Source organism: Corella eumyota, chromosome 1 (genome assembly GCF_963082875.1).
Source record: "Corella eumyota chromosome 1, kaCorEumy4.1, whole genome shotgun sequence".
In the NCBI taxonomy this organism is placed as follows: domain Eukaryota; kingdom Metazoa; phylum Chordata; class Ascidiacea; order Phlebobranchia; family Corellidae; genus Corella; species Corella eumyota.
Genome location: NC_137490.1, coordinates 17,205,216 through 17,224,403, shown reverse-complemented (window position 1 = coordinate 17,224,403; position 19,188 = coordinate 17,205,216). Strand labels below are relative to the sequence as shown.

General features: G+C 31.7%; 3 protein-coding genes across 3 annotated transcripts in view; 2 read left to right on the top strand and 1 right to left on the bottom strand.

Annotated features, from left to right (window-relative positions):
• Positions 1-491: 491 nt before the first annotated feature.
• LOC145741236 (WD repeat-containing protein 93-like) lies at positions 492-2,021 on the bottom strand. Its single transcript, XM_082558792.1, has one exon. The coding sequence runs from the start codon at positions 2,019-2,021 to the stop codon at positions 492-494; it is 1,530 nt and encodes a 509-aa protein (XP_082414918.1).
• Positions 2,022-2,038: 17 nt separating this feature from the next.
• LOC145741227 (glutamate receptor 2-like) lies at positions 2,039-9,124 on the top strand. The gene is made up of 21 exons (XM_082558781.1): positions 2,039-2,049; positions 2,093-2,139; positions 3,611-3,718; positions 3,856-4,038; positions 4,172-4,286; positions 4,362-4,489; positions 4,573-4,751; positions 5,317-5,370; positions 5,490-5,642; positions 5,732-5,923; positions 5,997-6,221; positions 6,356-6,562; positions 6,772-6,908; positions 6,995-7,107; positions 7,274-7,408; positions 7,703-7,890; positions 8,015-8,125; positions 8,205-8,341; positions 8,487-8,601; positions 8,767-8,917; positions 9,000-9,124. The coding sequence occupies exons 1-21, from the start codon at positions 2,039-2,041 to the stop codon at positions 9,122-9,124; spliced, it is 2,814 nt and encodes a 937-aa protein (XP_082414907.1).
• Positions 9,125-16,248: 7,124 nt separating this feature from the next.
• Positions 16,249-19,188, top strand: part of LOC145763597 (teneurin-3-like) — a 28,101-nt gene continuing 25,161 nt past the window's right edge. Inside the window, exon 1 of the mRNA XM_082575079.1 lies at positions 16,249-16,376. Within this exon, the coding sequence (XP_082431205.1) occupies positions 16,331-16,376 (46 nt within the window). The 5' untranslated portion in view covers positions 16,249-16,330. The remainder of the gene's footprint in view (positions 16,377-19,188) is intronic.

Sequence of the window (19,188 nt, the reverse complement as noted above, 5' to 3'; positions counted from 1 at the left end):
AGAGAAAAGAGAAGATTTTTCTGGAGTCCGGATAATAAAAACATCGGCGTAGTTAAAGTGGTTGACATTTTGTTTTATAGCTTTTTAATTGAATCTAACACGTCCCTCGTGCCATCTCACTGCTTATAAATGTCATTGCTAGTTTTTGTTATTTTAAAGTCGAAGTATATTAAAACTAACCTCTATTCTTATTCAATGGTTTTCTACTACTCCTTAGCATGACTTACTTATTAAAATTTTGGTTAAAGTTACATAAAAGCCTTCAGTAAATAAAAAAAGACTTGATATTCGGCGTACATTAATTAATATTCGACGTACTTTTTGATCAGCGTGGAAAATAATCTTTGTTCTTTATTGCACCTTTTTTACGATCTATTTTAATGTAGCCACAAATAAAAATTGCCTTTTATTAAAAACTGTTAAAACTGCGAAAACTAACGACATAAAAATATATGGTTTAATGTACAAAAAGTAAAAAAAAAAACGGAATCCTAATTTGAAACTTTGCGTTTAGCAAGAGGAGTTAGGCCTCGTTTATGTGCCATCACTTCTCCAGTTGTGTTAGTCCAGCGCGACATTGGCGTTGAAACACTTGAGAATGGTGATTTTGCAGTGGTTTTTAGATGCACTAAAATTCCGAGCTCTCTGTTCATTGCCTTCCATCTTACGTTGAGTTGAGCTGTGCGCTTACTTTGACCCTTAGTTCGCTCGCTCAGTAAACGTTGGCAACGTTGCGCTATGGTCTCTGAAGCTGTAATAGGCTGGCTCACACTTTGACGCTTGAAGTATCCTTCCAGCGACGGCAAGCTCTGTAGGTTGAATATATCTGTTGCTGAGCTATCGTTTTTAACATACATGCAATCTCCATCTGATGAAAATGAGATTCTTAACTCTGGAGGTTCTTGAGAGTCTTCTACTGCGAGACTACAAATAATCTTCCCACTATTAATGTCATAAAGCCCAACACCACACTCTACAGACCCACAAATAAAAACTTGGGGCATTTTGGGTAGAGGTTTAATTAGAGTGTACCTATGCTTAGATTCACTAGGTACTAAAAGTAGTTGTGTAAATAGGTTTTCATTACAACTGTACAATAAAACCTCACCATTTTCCAAACCTATAAGGCAATACAATGGTGGTGGTGTTGAGGTATTAGGAGTTTGTTCTTTAACTGATCCATCAAGAACAAAAATATCTCGAATTGAAACACCATTACGAACCAAGGGCATCCCTCTAGGTAGACAAAGATGATTATCAATAACAGATAAATTACCATTTTTCAAACCAATGGCAATTGCATTTGTGCAAGGCGTGACAGCGGTGCTGGAAATGTTTTCTTTCATTGGCCACACGATATCAGGTTTTAATTCAGGATCTTTAGACGCTTTGTTTTGTAGAGAATAAGACTGCAATAAATAAGAACCACTCCACCAAACACAGATTGACACAGGTTCAGAAGATGATAAAGCAGTTTGAGCATTAGAATACATCCGACTTTTGCAAATAAAATGCCATGTTGGAACACTTGCTACTTGGTCTTCAGGAGTATAAAACTGCATTGCTTCATTGTTTAGTTTTTTAGCAAGACCATCTCTTATTTGAATGTGTTGTTGACTTAACAAGTGGCCATTTCCAACACCTAAGGTGCCAGGCAACCCAGCTTTTTCCATTGTATCATGAAGATTGCCAGTTGGGCTTAAACCTAAACTATTCATAGGTTTTACTTTTAAAACTAATGGCATCTGGGAGAATTTCACTTCAAGTGAAAGTTCAGACATGACAGCAGAGCTTGCTGTTTCACCTATCTCCTGTTCACTTTGTTCATTGCCAAGTGCAGCCTTTTTAATTTCTTTAAAAGCATTCTCGAGTTCTTTTAACCAACTATCCTTTGGTAGTTTGTAGATCTCGAGCCAAGAATTTCCATCAGACTCTAGAGCAAGGCCACAAAAATCCCCATTCTTGGATAGTTCAAATTTAATTGCATTTGATTTTGGACTTGATTCTGGTTGTTCATTCATTAAATTTATCTGAAAAAATGTATCTTCCGCAAAGACAAGCATTCTTGCAAATCCCATATCATCAATCACAGCCAGAAGATAAGTTTGAACACCAATCAATGTACACTGTATCTTCTCAATACACACCTCACAGTCTTTTGCAGTCCACTCGGCAACTCTGTCATGTGTCACTGCATCAAATGCAGCCAAAACTCCACTTTCAAATGCAACAAACAAGTAACGAATGTCTTCACTGTTACACATGCAAGACTGACCGATAAACTCATCAACACTCGAAGTTGCTGAATATACTGGAGGGCGCACACGCTTTGCTTCTTCTTCTCTTGCTAATTTACGTTCAACGATCTTGTCCCAGGTGTCTTCAACAAGCTGTGTAATAATGCGATCAAGCATGCGAAATGGTTGAGGAAGTTCATCGACAACTTGTTCGGGATCGAGGACAAACACACCAGATTCATCATCGCTGTCGATCGAGCTGATACTAGGAGCTGGGATATCTAATTCAGATCTAATGTAAACCGGCATTTTTAGATAAATATGTTTAACTGTTACACAAAATACAACATCTAAATAAAGAAAGCAGTTTCAGACTTTAGATTAAAGTATAGCACACTTGTCTGTTTGTCAGTTTGTATTTAACTGTCTGACTGTGTACAGTTAAAAATTGTAAGTAATTATCTATATTTTTATTTGTATAAGAATTTTTAAATACCAGCTTTTGTATTCCATAAATGTCTGCATGTTTTGAGTGTTTAAATTAAAAATCGTTTTCTGTTTGTTGTTAAAAATTTTTAATTAAAACCGGCATACCGCGGATGTGGTTGCTAGGATATTTTCCTCAAGTGTTAGAATTTTTTGTGTATAATAGTTTATCCTTAAACTTGAGAAAGTAAAATTTATTTTTGAACAATTACAGTTTTGAAAGTGGCATAATTTTGTATAAAATTAAAATTTTATCAAAATTTAATCAAATTACTAAGCAATATCGTTGTTAAATACAAATAACATCGATTTTTGCCTTTCTGCAGGCGTTACTAGAACGTAACAGTTGTTTACGAGTCGTACAAGCCTTAACTTTTCACTCAATTTTCAATCTTTCATTTATATATTGATCTTGTCTTCAAGTCAATGCGATAATCTCATTTATCTACGAACAAAAAGGAATTAACTGCTTTCCAATTAATGTTATTGATCGTAATTTGACGCAGGAGAGGCCTGAAAAGTATTTTTTCGTTGATTTAAACTGACTTAGCTTTCTTGTAATCGTGAGAAAGAGCTCCCCAGATGTCGGTGAACAAATAGTTTGATCAAGGGAGTCCTGTTTACGTAATAACGTTGCGCAGATGATATATTTGCATATAATGTTATGAAATAAAGTTGTAAAGGCTTAATAATTGAAGTCTAACAATTAAAAAAATAAAATATGTTAATAAAAAATTTTAATTTACGATGTAGTTTCAAGTATTTAAGGAAGACAAAAACAGCTTTAATTAGGAATAAAAATAAGTACAGTAAAAAAATTAAGCAATCTCTTTATAAATAAAATTTGTTTTTAATATTTCCAGGTTTACAGCTAAATCAAAAAATACCCAATATTATAATGCAAAAAAGTTTTAACCTATATTACCCTTTCATTATTGGGTTTATCTTTTGTTGTGAAAATGGAAGTACGCAGAGTTCGTTGTCTGTACCAATTGGTAAGTCTAGTTTATAATCAATCTTTTTTTTTGGTGAAAAATTTTTTTGGTGAAAATTTTTAAAAGGTATGGTAATAATTTTTTTATTTTAAATTTGCATGTTTATCAAAAAAGCTATTTAACTTTTTTTTATTTAGGTGCCATGCTACCGGTAGGAGACTCGGAAATCGACGCTGTGTTTAAACTAGCAATAAGTAAACATAACTCAATAGTTGCTCCTTTATTGCAATCTAGGGAGTTAAAGGAAGATCCAATCTTGCGATTCCGAGTATTTCTACAACAAACTATCGCAAATGACAGTTTTCTTATGACGCAGGAATGTAAGTATCAGACAGAAAATTACAAAAACAAATTTTATTGCATGTTTTCGTTAAAGTGGTAATTTAAATTTGAAAGATTTAATTTATTGACAGTGAATTATTTTTTAAATATAATGACTAAACTTTGTTGCAGACTGTAGACAAGTTTCCAACAATGTACATTCAATAATTGGATACAGCGACAGCAAAACATTCTCTTCCGTAATTTCTTATTCAAACTCATTTAATATTCCGTGGATTAGCCCAAGGTACTTTAAATATAATTTACTTTTAGTCCCTTTACAATCAATTACCTACTAAAAACATAGTTTTTTTGTTTTTAGCATACCCGAGGAAAAAATTAACTCACCTTTCTTGATTGTGATGCACCCAAGAATTAATAGATTCGTTTTCAACTTTATAAAGGCAATGGAGTGGAAAAAATTGACATTTGTGTATGATAGAAAAGAAGGTAAGATTGAAAATAATTTAAACCCCGTTTAAGGTCATATAGGAAATGTAAAAACAGTTGTAAAAGGTTTTTCTTTGATACAGTTATGTTATCGATTCCAAACATTCTTGATTTTGGTCGAAAACAAAAAATTGAAGTCAACGTTCGAGATATTGGAAGAGATGTAACTATATACCAAGTGTTACGGGAAATAGCTTGTGCTGAAGAACATCATATTATTTTTGATGTTGCTCCTGACAAAGCAATTGCGATACTTGATAGTGTAAGTTAAACAAATTTTATTCCAAAATTAAAGGTGTGTTCATAGATTTTCGCAACCCATGTTGTTTTTAGAACAATGATTTTTATAGTAATTACGATTGCGGCAACGAAATAATTATTTATTTTAAATTTCGTTAAACTACAAGATTTAGGCCAAGTTTGAAATAAATTTTAAATTGCAATTTCATTAGATATCAATTTGATTCGTTGATGCTAAATTAAATCGATAAAAAGTTATAATCATAAACAAAGCGTTTTATTTTTTATAGAACTTGCTTATTCCCTGTGGACATTTCACGTTCTAAATTACAAACAATAACTCCAATTGTTTGTTTTTTAGTCTCTTTTAAATTAAATCGATATTAGGTCGCTACGTAATAAAGTTTATCGATTTCTGTCAAAGCAAATATGTTTCACAATTTTAACTTTTTTTATTAAACTTTTTTGGCGGGGTATTTTCTTGTTGGGCAAACTTGAATTGTACATGTATAAAGCAGATAAAAAATAATCCTAATTTTAATGTTATCAATCCACCAACATAATTTCTAATACCTTTTATTTTTTAGATTGAAGCGATGGGAATGCTTGCAGTAGAATATCATTATTTATTTACAGATGAGGTAAAATAACTTACTTAATTTTAATAAACAAATATTATTTGGTAAATCATATAAAACCGTTTGATGGGCCAATGATAAAATTCTCTGTTGCCAATAATAAAACAACAACTTTTGTAAAGACTCTGGTGTACACTGACATGTTATCGTACGGAAGTGGAACAGCAAACATAACGTTTTTGAGTATCGAACAACCAAAAAGTGATGCTTATGATCGTTTTAGACAAGAAATTTCAGCTATAACCAAAACTGATTCGGATATTCCTTTACTTTATGTTAGTATTAGATTTAAAATCTTATTAGTTAAATCTTACAAATTGTTGTTTTCATCTTTTAAAATTCTCTCTTTAAATGCTTATTTTAGCATAGAGCATCACTGGTGTACGATGCATTTACAGCAATGGCATTGGGTATAAAGAATTTGGTAAATATAGGATATACATTTAATATACAACGAGACAGCAATGATGAAAGTTCAAGCAATATACTAAAATGTCAACAATCTCCTGCACCTACGTTATACCAAGGAATGGATATTGCAAACTCAATAAAAAGGGTTCGTTAAATTTGTAGATTTGTTTTAGTAATTCCTAAATCTTATTTAAATTTCTGGTTATATGTAATTCCAGGTTAAATTTAAAGGCCTGACCGGAAACGTTGAATTTAACGACGACGGTGAGCGAACAAATTACGTCATCAACATTCACTCTCTCACCAGAATGGGAATGAACATAATTGGGCGATGGGAAGATCGAAAAGGTGACTTAGGACTTCTTGCAATTAACGGAACAGTAAAACATGAGGAAATACTAAGGTCCCTTCAAAACGAAACGCTGATTGTAACTACAATATTGGTGAGCTCTTAAGACTGTTTAGAACCAAAACGACAAGGCTAATAAAAAAAATAATAAAGCTTTGAATTTTTTTAAAATAAACAAAGATCAACCGTAACACATTTTAGCAAATTAACAATTTTTTTCAAATTAAGGAAGAACCGTATGTGATGTTGAAATCAAATGCAGATGAACTGACAGGGAACGATAGATACGAAGGTTTTTGTGTTGACCTCATTGCTGAAATAACCAGAATATTTCCATTTAAATATCGGATCAAACCGGTTGATGATGGTCAATATGGATCAAAGAACGAAGCTGATAACACTTGGAATGGAATGATTGGAGAAGTTAAATATCAAGTATAAATGTTGTAATTATTTTCGATACAAGTAAAGCAGAATTACCTAGCAATAATTTTTAATCTACCTCAAGAGAAATTGGTATTAGGAAATATACAAACCCAAATCCTTTAAAGATAAGGTTGACAATATTTTTACAATAAAATCAAGCTGATTTAATAACACATACAAACGCAAAACACTTAATTTTGATCAAAATTTATTTACAGAAAGCGCACATGGCAGTTGCGCCCTTAACCATTACGTCATCTAGAGAAGCGGTTGTAGAATTCACTAAACCTTTCATGTCTCTGGGGATTAGTGTCATGATCAAAAAACCACAAAAACAAACTGCCCATATTTTCAGGTACAGTTACGACACATAGTAAAATATTCTGGTAATGAGTACTTCTAATTTCATTTATTGGCTAAATATAAAATTACTTTGTTTAGTTTTTTGGAACCGTTATCGTACGAGATTTGGATATGTATTGTGTTTGCTTATATTGGAGTGAGTGTTGTTTTGTATCTGGTTTCAAGATTTAGCCCTTATGAGTGGCACAGACGTAAGTGCAATATTTTATTTTGAATTTAAAAAATTTATAAGATTAAAAATTCTAAAACACAAAATCTAATAAATTTTTAATAAAATTAGGTCGTTCCTTTTTTTATAAAGTCTTACGTTTTCCTTATCGACCTCTCGTTATATATTATTTTATGATGTCACTTTAGTTAGTATACTACGTAACGAAGAGAACGATGAGGTGGTGGACTCGTCCACTGATTTCGGGATAATGAACAGTTTGTGGTTCTCGCTTGGAGCCTTTGTTCAACAAGGATGTGATATTTCACCCAAGTCGCTTTCAGGTAAAAAACAACAAATACGTGATGTAACATATATAAATATGAACTTCTAAGGTAATATTGTGCAAGCTTTATCATTTTAACTTTATCACCTTACACTACATTTGTATTCTAAGTCTGTAGTAATTATGGTACCAATATATATATATTTACAACACAACCCTTAGCTTACTGTCTCCAAATGCAGTGTTTTGAAGCCTATGTAAAATGTTATGGATTGTCACAACGTTTTGTAATTATATTGACATTTATGTTCACACTTATAATAATTAAGACTAATTTTCTGTTGCATTAAAGGTCGAGTGGTAGGTGGAGTATGGTGGTTTTTCACTCTGATTATTATATCATCCTATACGGCAAACTTGGCCGCTTTTTTGACAGTTGATAGAATGGTTTCACCTATTACTGGAGCAGAGGATTTAGCAAAACAAAATGTTATTAAATATGGAACGCTCAAGTCAGGATCAACTGTTACGTTTTTTAAGGTAACTTTTAAAAAATGACCTATACAGCTCTTTTGGCAATTTTGTTTAAAAGTAACGTAAACTCAGTTTAACACTTGTAGGTTCTTAAAAAAGCTAATTTACATGCTTGGTTTATTTTTTAAAGAAATCCCCGCTACCGACTTTCGAAAAGATGTGGGCTTACATGAAATCTCAGGAACCCTCAGTCTTTGTAAAATCTAACAAAGAAGGGATTGCAAGAGTCCGAGACAGTAATGTAAATTAACAATTAAAAGGTTCATGTTCGATTAAATTATTACCCAGAAACTTTTTCTAATATTTTTTTTAACTTTAAGGGTAAATATGCATTTCTAATGGAATCAACATTAAATGATTATATAGAACAACGAAAGCCATGTAACACGTTAAAAGTCGGGCCTAATATTGATTCTAAAGGCTATGGAATAGCGTTGGCAAAGGGATCACCTATATAGTAAGTTTTCTTTAGTGAATATTTAAATGTATTAATGTTTAGTATTATATCAAAAAAAGGCATTTAAAATCAGTTAATGTATAAATTGACTTCCCTGTTAAGCTTAGAAATATACCTAAAATTTAATATACTGATATGTTTTTAGTGATTCGATAAACCTAGCAATATTAACTCTACGCGAACAAGGTCGCTTACAAAAGATGAAAAATTATTGGTGGTATGACAAAAGTGAATGTGGTCCAAATGGAAATGCTTCACCGGTAATTTCTTATATCATTTATGTGTTGTTTAAATCAATAACTTCAAAATGGCGAAATTAGAGATTGTTTTTTACTTTTGTAGTTACGAATAGTTAAAAAATACGTTGCGGATATTCATAACGTTATTTTTAAGTAACGACTTTCTCGATTTTTAACAAATTCTAGACAAAAACGCCGGCCCTCGCACTAAGCAACGTAGCAGGAGTATTTTATATTTTAATTGGAGGAATGGGTATGGCAATCTTTGCCGCTGTTGCCGAGTTTTGTTATTTCGTTGCATCTAAGCAACGGAAGGAACAAAACGAATTTAAAAAACGTAAATATTACATAAAACTTTTTAATGTAAAAAAATAACGTTTAAGGTAAAAATAATCTGTTATTTTTTCTTCACTTTTTAGGCCAACTTCGCAAACTTGGCCTAGCTTCAAAAAGTACCAAAAAATCTGATGGAGTAAAATTCGATTTGCCGCAAGTAGGCAATAAAGAGTCAAAATCTGAATCAGATTTGCGTGGATTGACTTAAAAATTTATTTAAAAAAATAAGATGCTTTAAAACTTTTTGCATTAATATTTAAAAACAATTTAACGTTCTTGCTTTTTTGAACTTGATAATGTTCGTGTAAATAAGGAAATTGCATATAACTAAATGTTATAGAAGGTTTGTTAAAGGCATTGTAAATATATGTTTTTACTTTAAAACTTTCGAAAAATAAAAGGGATTTCATCCTATTGCTATATAGAGGTTTAAAAATATAGAATTGTTTATTTTCGAAAATACTTTTAATCAAAAAAAAAACTTAAGGCGCTTGTTGATTTAAAATTACAAGATATTAGGATAGACCAACAAAATTGTCGTTCAATGAGCAAACAGTAAATTGACAAATAAGGTTCTGTTCAGGCCGGGCGGGGAAAAATAACTGTTAACATCCGCCTAGTTTGGGAAAATTAAAAAACAATACACATGCTAGGGTGGAGAAACAGATTTCTGGCCAGCCTTACTTATTGTGTTGACACAAAAACACAAATAAAATTCCGTATAAACAAAGAAGCAAACAAAATGACTAGTTTTGTAAGCGAATCGTCATTTGAAACTGTTTAATTGTGTTTTTATTCCGTGTTGAGAAAACTGCTCTTTTGTGTTTAAACAATATGTTGACGTGCCTGCTCGGTTAATTGAATGGAATTGGACACCATTAATGGGATTAGGTTTTCAAATCTGGATTTCTAATCGAGCCAGACTTGTAACCGAATATGTCGAATGTTGATTCAGTTCTAGAGGTTTAATCCTGTTTAGATTACAAGCTTTATCGACGTTAATCAAAACAAAGAGAGTGGAATTTTATTTTCTATTTTGACAGACAAGTGTTGAAAACCTGTTTTTATTTTGCAAGAATTAAAATAGAACTCCGAGACACGTTTTACAAATTTAATCTTCGTCCTTGTTTTTGAATAAACAACTTGTAAAATTTAACGTATTCGCTACATTTCGAAGTGCTTTATAACATATAACATAGTAAACACCCATAATTTAGGCGAAATATTTATTTAAAAAAAAAAATTTTGGTTGAAGTTTTATGAAAAAAAAACTTTTAAAGACGTCACTACATCAATCAAAAATGGTCATTAATTTAAAACAAAACCTATAACAATAAACTTAAATAATTGATCGCGTTATTAATTATTGGGTCAGGTGTAAAATTTGTTGTGCAATTAACTTTTTAAAGACGATTTTGAAACAGCCCATTTATCACCATAAAAAAGTCAGGATTTTGTTATTGCAAAAATTCTTTTGGTTTTGCTAAATTGCGCCAAAGGCAATTTACCGATTCACTTTTAGCGAACTGTTTATTAAAAATGCTGGTATTGTGGTTTAAACGGTTTATTTTGTATAGAAGATTAAATTGTGATTCCTTAAACACATGGCGTGTATTAACTTAATAAGATACATTTTTCCAAATCTAAACCAGCAATTGTAAAAATTCCTTATACCATAGCAAAACATTTAACCCAAATTCACATCATACAGTGTGTAATATTTCACATACAATATATTAAGTGTATTTCTAATGTGTGTTTATCTAATCTTCAACATGTTAGTAGGAATTATACGATGCGTGTAATTTTTCCAAGGGCGTATTATACTAGTTTGTGTTATTTAATTCCAAATGGGTTTTACTTACAGGTGTACACAGCAAATCGGCTACTACAATCACAAAACGCCTTAACCTAACTGGTACAAGTTAGCAGTACAAACAGTCCACTAATGTGTTTATATTACTCGATCTTACGACCATGTTCGCAAGACGCATAAGTCTACATGTAAAGTGTGATAAATAGCCCATAAACTTGTTGATATTTTAAATTCCAAAATTGCTAGGTCTATGAATATTGGACAAAGTTATTTGCGTAGTTTTACCAAGCAAATATTCCCTGCAATGCATCTAAATTAATATTAAAAATCTGTCGTATTTTTTTAACAACCAGTGGTATAGAGGTTATGAAACATACTTTGATGCAATAATGATAAATGTTTGAATAATGAAAACAGCAATTGCTGTGAAACATCTTCTCTTTATTGAAAGTACAATTAGACCTTGTTAATTATAAATGAGAGTTAAATCCCCATTTTTACCATTATTACATCGAATTTTGTTAAATATAATAATTTAACAAATTCTCTTCATATTTAAATAATTCAAATAAAAAATCGAAAACTTAGCATTTGCAAAATGTCATCGTATACAGATTTTTGCAAATATAGTGCCATAGATTTAGATTTTAAAAGTTATAAGACTTTGATCTTTAGCCTTACAGAAAGAGAAATTTGTAGTTTAAATCACAACTCATATCGATTACTTGTGAATAATTTTAACTCTTGAGACTATCTTCAAACTATTAAGTGTTTAATATTGAAAGCAGAGAAAGCAATGAAGTGACGAAGAAGCTAAATATTTGGGCTTGGTTATCTTATCTCGAATCAACAGAATTAAAAGCATTTGATTGCTTGAATGATTGTCTTAACTGCAAAAATTATGGCTAATTGATTTTACCGCATTGTTTGTTTTAATAGATTTGACTTAGGTCGCGTTTACTTCATGCTTAATAAAAAATGTAATTTAATATTTAACATTTGTTTTCTTTACCAAATCCACCAATTAAAGGATTACCGCCAAAAATTACAACTTTTGTTTAAAATGTATGGATTACCATTAAATATTAATATTTAAGTATGAAAACAAGAACATCTTTCATACAAAATCCCTACAAATCTTTTAGAAAATGTCTAAATTTATCTTTAAGTGCGTTCTGGCACACACAAATATAAACAGAATTTCTTTGACATTTTATCGCCCGATTTTCAAGATATAAACCCATGCCTTATCTTTTACTATCGTGTACCCTTTTAAGTCAATTTTTAAGGTAATACAGGCTAAGTGCATATTTTAATGTCTGTAATCCTCCGTAGCATAATATAAGTCGAATTTAGTGTATTTTAAATCAGATATGCAAGAAACGATCAATTACAATGGTTGATTTATTGGCGTTAGTGTAATAATTTAGAAATCGGATTACGTTGTTTATCTTATTACGATTATTTATATTACCAATATATGAATATTCATATGGGAAATCTGACAACAATAATAAATTGATTGGTTTATGCACTAGCCTAAAATAAAAATATTATTAATAATAAGCTCAAGGGACTTAATTTTAATAACCCATACAATAGAGAAACTCATACCGTATAAAAATCATTTTTTGTAACAACAAAAAATAATTTAAATGCTGAATTTATTTGTAATTTTCTTAAATTTTAACACACCAGTTTAAACAAAGTTGTTTTTCATCCCAAAATCCGATATTGATTATACTTCTATATGATTTGTAATTAAGCAGATCGAAAAAGGAAAATCCTATTCTTAATTGGCTTTTCTACGGCCGGAGAGGCCAAAATAGACTGAGGAAAATTGTTTAGCGTCAAGAAAATGAATAATAAATTAAAAGCTAAACAAATTTCTAGATTTTAAGAGCTTAAAATTATTTTTACTTAAATGGCCTTTGAAGAAATACTATAAAGAACAAATTGGCTGTAGAAATTGCATGAAAGCTGTTACTTTGTGGCCCTAGAGTCGATATTTTTTTAATAATCCTCTTTAAACCTAGAATCCCCAAAATAGAATTAAAGGATTAAGAAGCCATTTGCCTAGGATCAGGGCAAATTTGTCGTGTTTTATGTCCTGTATTTTGCCCTGATTAACACGCTTCATTTGACAAGATTACGATAGAATAAGACCAAAATTGACAATATGTTGTCAAAATTTCTACTTTTAATATTTAGCGGTATCTTTGATATTCAGTACCAAGCCTAGCATTTTGTATGTAATAACGCATAAAAAGAGCAATCTAAAATTTAATGGATATAAGAAATAAATTGTTTTTTTTTTTAAATACAGTTATTCTTTTAAATAGTAAAGTATAATTAATCAAAGTCAATCAATGAAAGTTTAAAAATATAAAATTTCATAATTATTTTGCAATTTCAATTATTCATAAGTAAGGTGATATTTTAAATAAAAATTGTAAATGATTATTTGGTTTTGAGGTGAAATTGCTAAGCCCTATGTTAAAGTTTTTGTTATGCAAGTATGCCTATTGCATTAAAATTGTATAGGAATTTAATTTTATTAATGAGAATTGAACCAAAAAGGCTTGTATTTCTAATTGCTGTTGAATAAAATTAGACAGAAAAATAAATACATAAAAATATGAAAAAATTAATAAATTAAACATAGGCACCCTAGCATAGAAAATGAGTGGAAAATTCTATTTAGTCAAGATATTTTTAGCTGACGCAAATTTTTAATTTAATTAGGACATCCCATGAGTAAGTGTATATTTAATTAAGTCACTACAAGTCCAACGAAGAAGCCAGGCGCACCAAATTCTAATCAGTTTTAGATTATAGCCAATATAGTTCGATGGTTAAATTTAGTCGTCACTTTTCTGCTGTCTGAATAGAATGTTTGTTTAGTTTGTCACGGCCCATGTAGCTTATAAAGTGTACGCGACAAAGACGTTGTATACCTTAAATGTGTTGTTTCGCTATGTTACTTTCTGTATCGAAAATCATAAACGGGATCAAAGAAAATTTGTGTCGTCGCCTACCCGGCGCGTTTTACGGAAATTGTTACACCACAGGAGAAAAATTATGACGTCACAAGCAATTTTCGCTTTGCGCTTTCGAAAATGTCGCAACACGAGATTGTAGGGTGTTCTGTGCCGAAAATTAGGGGTTTTAAATGTGTAGTTCCGTTTCAAAAGTGTGTATTGTAATTTCAGCAGATGCTATGACCCGTTACACGCCAAATTCTTGAACTTTAAATCGCATTTGGCTTAGAACTTCGAATGCAGGTGTGAATTTCAAATCAAATACGATACGGTGGTTAATCTACTGGATAGGCCTATTAAAGTTAACATTCACACAATACTTTAATTTAAATCTGTGTCTATTTTTAGCGCGCTCGGTCTAACTTAAACCTTATTAACCGATTAGCTCCTTAAGAACAGGCTTTAAAGTTTTCTTTGATAACATTTATAAGTCACGATGGTAACTTTAGTGTTTAGGATTAAACGATTTATTTTGTCGTTGGTGCAACAATACTGCCATATAAGACAACAATATTTGGTCATAAACTTGTTGTTTTAAAGTTTTTAAGCCGAAATGGGTCGCACTTAGGCTTAAAAACAACAAAACATCTTTCACTTTTACCTAGAAAAATTTTCTAACGAAACATACGTTTAAAATTTGTAATTATAGGCTTAGGCTAACAGGTGCATTTATTTTTCGTTTTAGATTTAATAATTGTACCTGAAAAAAAAACCTGTCAATTTAAAAAAAGGGAAAATGGTGTATACTTAATTTAATACTACATATTGCAAATATTGACCCTTAAAATATTATTCTTTCTAAAAATAATTATGTAGATTACAAAGTAAACTATAATTTGGTTCAGATACACTATCGTTTTTCGCTAGAGCGTATTGTTTTCTGATCACGTCACATTTAGGCCAAATAAACAATGCCAGTTCGAAATTGGACAAACATAAATGACAGAAGGCGTCAGCGATAGGTTATCTATTAATTTTGGCATCTTGTACTTTTTTATTTCCTTATACTTTAATCGGCATAACGTATTGGTCATTAAAGTAAATATGTTATTACCGTCCACACTCTGTTACTTTTTAGCTAAGTCGTAAATATTTTACGTGGACATCATATGCGCTAATGATTGTGTGATGAATGACGCATTTTCCAAATGATTAACGGTTACAACCTTTTAGTGTAAGCCACCAATTGAGCCAAATTTAATCTCCACTTCCCATAGGCACAGAGTATCTAATTTTTGTCTATAGTTAGAAAATATAGGGGGAACGGGTATCATTACGTCATTTTTTGACCTTTCTTTTTTCATTTATTTTTTGGCATTTTGTTAAGTTTTGTCAATTTTTTATTTTGAATTTACTACATTGGAAAAAATAACTAGCTTTTTTTGTATTTGCTTTGACTTAGTAAATAAGCCCTTGTATTTAATTAGGAAAAAGTTCAACATTCAAAAAAAATAGGTTTTCGTATATACTCCAATTAACTTTGACAGGTTTAATTTATAGCTGGGTACACTGCGCCACTATACACACAAACTTTCGACGCTTGGAGTGATTTATTAAACTTGAGAGTAGGCTATACCTTTACGTTATATATTTTTTTCAAACGCAAATACAAGGTACTTAAGTACAAAATTCGGACTGTTCGGTAATATTTGCCGAACCTGTAGCCCTACTGGCATTCACCGGTAGATGTACATATATAGCCTAAGTAAATTGGTTGTATATATGCGACCCTGGGTTAACTCATTTAATTAAATTCCAAGGAATTCTCATAGTTACGTCACACACATTGCGCGAAGTGGCGTCGATTTGTTATGTTTTCAAACATTTTCGCTTGGTTGGTAATGCGTTAAAGCTAAGAGACATGCCGAAAGCTCGTCGAAAAAGATATCATATACACAATATCGGGGCATTGTTGTTTTTATTGGAGGATAAGTGCAATTTAGTCCGCCATATTTTATAAGGACCATACATATTAAATCTTAAAATAGTAAAACCGCCTCTGCGCAGCCTTTTGAAATAAGCAGCCTTGTTGTTTTGAGCCTTGCTTCAAAACAGTCAATATTTATGTGCAAAACACAAAACGAGACAAAATTGCATAGGCCAGCAGTCAGCACTCGTGATTTTTTTCTCGTTTTGTTTAAAATAACACTTTGCCAACCAGAAACCTGCTGGGAAAATTTGTTCCTCTTTTGTTCCGGTCATTATAGGCCCTTTTCATTACTCCTGTAAGGTACTTTATATGCCCCATTAGCTGCCAAGCATCCACGCGTAATCATACAAATCAAGTAGATGAGCATCATTCATTAATAAATGCGCAGTAGGGATTGCGGTTATGCAAAAGTTTAAATATTAATCTTTTTTACATAAAATTAGGTAAAAAAACAGTGATTTACATTTTGATAAGCGTGATGATTTTGTTTTTTTTAGTGATTTTGTACCTATAAATAGACTTTTTTGTGATAGGTAATTTTAAGAAATGAATTGTAACAGAATAGTTTTTTTTTAATAAAATCAGATCGAAACGAAGAAACCAAACTGGGAAATATCAACTGCTAGAATGTTTGCGAAGAAAAGAAACTGCGGAATGTCAAGATCGAATATCGGTAAGAGAATAACTGTGAGTTCGTCAAACAACTTGTTACTTTAAACTGCGTGAGTCAATGTCTATCACAATATATTGTCGTAACTTCATATTTCCAAATACGTTTTACATCCTGGTGCGATGGAAACATGTTTTGTCTCGGTTTTGTTGTTATTTCAAAACACAATTTAGCGTAGCCACACGCGCTTTCTTTATTTTAAGCCGAACTGCTGTGTAAATTGACTTTTCTCCGCGTAAAAGATTGATCAAAGAGTCTTAAGCCCGGGTAGGTCTCATCTCCAAACTCAAGGACTTCTTTAAGCTATCTGGCTAAGCGTGACGTCACCCTTTCGAGTTTAAAATATCGATCATAATGGATTGTGAAACGTTTAAGCCAGGGTCAAACTAAACAGATTTTTAAAAATAAAAAATGGGGGCGGATGGCGTCATTATTACATCACAAAGTGTCCTTATTCGACAGAAAAGTCAACTTAAAATTTCTACCATTTATTAATATAAGCTAACATTTAAAATCATGACCCAGTAAAATATGGTATATTTTAAATACAACTTTAATTAAGTTTAATTGTGTTTGAGGTGAATGTTTATAGGTGCATTATAAAAAACACAGCTCTGATTCATTTATATTAGGACAACGACGTAGGTCTTTGTAACTATATATGTTAATAACACCTCGGGAGTCTACGACTCGTAAAACGTCAAGAATTTTATCGGAAAAAGCAGCTAAATTGTACACCTTCAAAAATAGAATTTCGAACTATGAGACGATTTTGAGAAATTATTTGAAAGTCGATATAGTGACCGGCTTGTCGCATTTCGTTTAACAACCAGTATTTATTTGACTAGACGACGAATTACTGCGCAATTACACCAGGGCGCTTATTAAATTTCTGGCCTGGCCCATCTCAAATTCGCGGTGACGTCACTTTTAATATCAAACTGGGAACGGGGAGAAATTGTTTATGACAAGATTGGACTTTATTTTGATGAGTAACCTACAAGGGTTTACATTATGTTTACTATTCGTCAACATAGAAATCCTGCTGGTTAAACTCCGTGTAAATCCTTGAAAATATCAGTCATTCGCTTGTAGACTGGGAGAAATGTGTACTTGGTGTTAAGCTGGGTTGTTTCAGTATTAGCAGGGCTACTGGTTAAGTGGAAGGCAAATAAATGGAATGCACTTGACTTTAGATTTTATGTTTGGTGTCATTTTGTTTGATATGTTATTCATACAAGGAAAACTTAGAATTTTATATTTTTAAACTGTTTTTTTTGTAATATATTTTTTCATTTGTAACTTCCTTATTTTAGTACGGCGATATTTTAATTTTACGCAAATTTAGATTGATCAGACAAAAGAAAAGTAAAATAAAAACAACCATTCTAAAAAGAAAAAAACTTGTTTAGTATCAAGTTGTTTATTTTAGCGATAGTGTCTAAAATACATCGCAACAAGAAATGTCTGCCAGGCAACAAAACGTTACAACGCGCCGCATACATTGTGTTAGCTATACACAACACAATCTAAAAGATACATTTTCATGCGCTTTTAAAGACGTATATATGCAAACACTGCCCGGCCTTACAACGAAAGATAATCATCAAGGCTATAAATATTTCCTTGCAAGGTATGCTCGTCGATTAGAGCGCGTATTAATCATGGCGATTTAAGGCTGCCGAGACTTCGTCGTTTGGCGTCGGGCTTAAACAAACTATCCCATTAAAACTTCCTGTAATAAGTATGTCGTTGCTTCGCTAGGCACAATATACACAAAAATAAACAGCAGGATACGCAATAATGTTGTGACGGTTCTGTAATTGATGAAATGGAATTATTTGACTGATTTTCGAGGAAAAGGTGTCGAATTTTTTTCAGATCAACTTGAGTTGGTTGATTGATTCCGCGATATTGCCCGGTAAGAATCGATATAATTTGTTGGGGATTATAGCACGCTGGAAATTGATTTGCACGGTACCTTGAAACCGTGCAAGCGCACAGTTCATTGCGTTAGACCACATGCATAGATTGTTTTAAATTATAATAAATCTGCTTATAGCTAGACTGGGAATAAGTACGTTTGTTTAAACAGCGAATTATTGACGATTTTGCTATTAATTAGCATCTGTCATAATTCAATACGCCGTGCATATAATCCTAATCCATAGCCAGTCGTATTTTATTACAGTAAATAGCGTGAAATTGCAGTAAAACAGCGTTTTTATCACTCAGGAATATTGTATGTTGGATTAATTACGGCATGACGAATTCTATACAGAAAAAAAAACAAAGCGCCGTGGAATATAATTATTTGGATTTGCATATGTCATGACAGGTAACACAAAAAAAGAGAAAAGGTATCTTTCGTGGCAAAATATTTCGTGTAATTCGTAAACAATCGGTTAGAAAAGTCTCCGTCAAACAAAAACAAATTGAACCGGCCGAGTTTTGTGTTGTGTGTTCGCGCGTGACTATATACTGGCTTTCTCTCTTAAGTTAGACTAGCGACTGGTTAGTGTTAGCCCGTGATCCAACCCAGTCAAAGATATCTGTAGGTTTCATGTGGTAGCTAAAGTTGGGGAGTCTAGTTTTAAAGACTTGGAATTTAAATAGTTGGCTGTAAATTGTGTAGAATTTAGTGTTGGCTTTGAAGTTGAGTCCTGTCATAACAAAAGTAGGAGTAAGATTTAAAATAAAAAAGTTTAGTTCGCTCAATTTGCAAAGAATAAAAAAATAATGAAATAGGATGCAGAATGTGAAAATAGAAAGAAAGTTTTACTTTTGCCTTTAAAAAAGTGATCGTAGTCAGGTC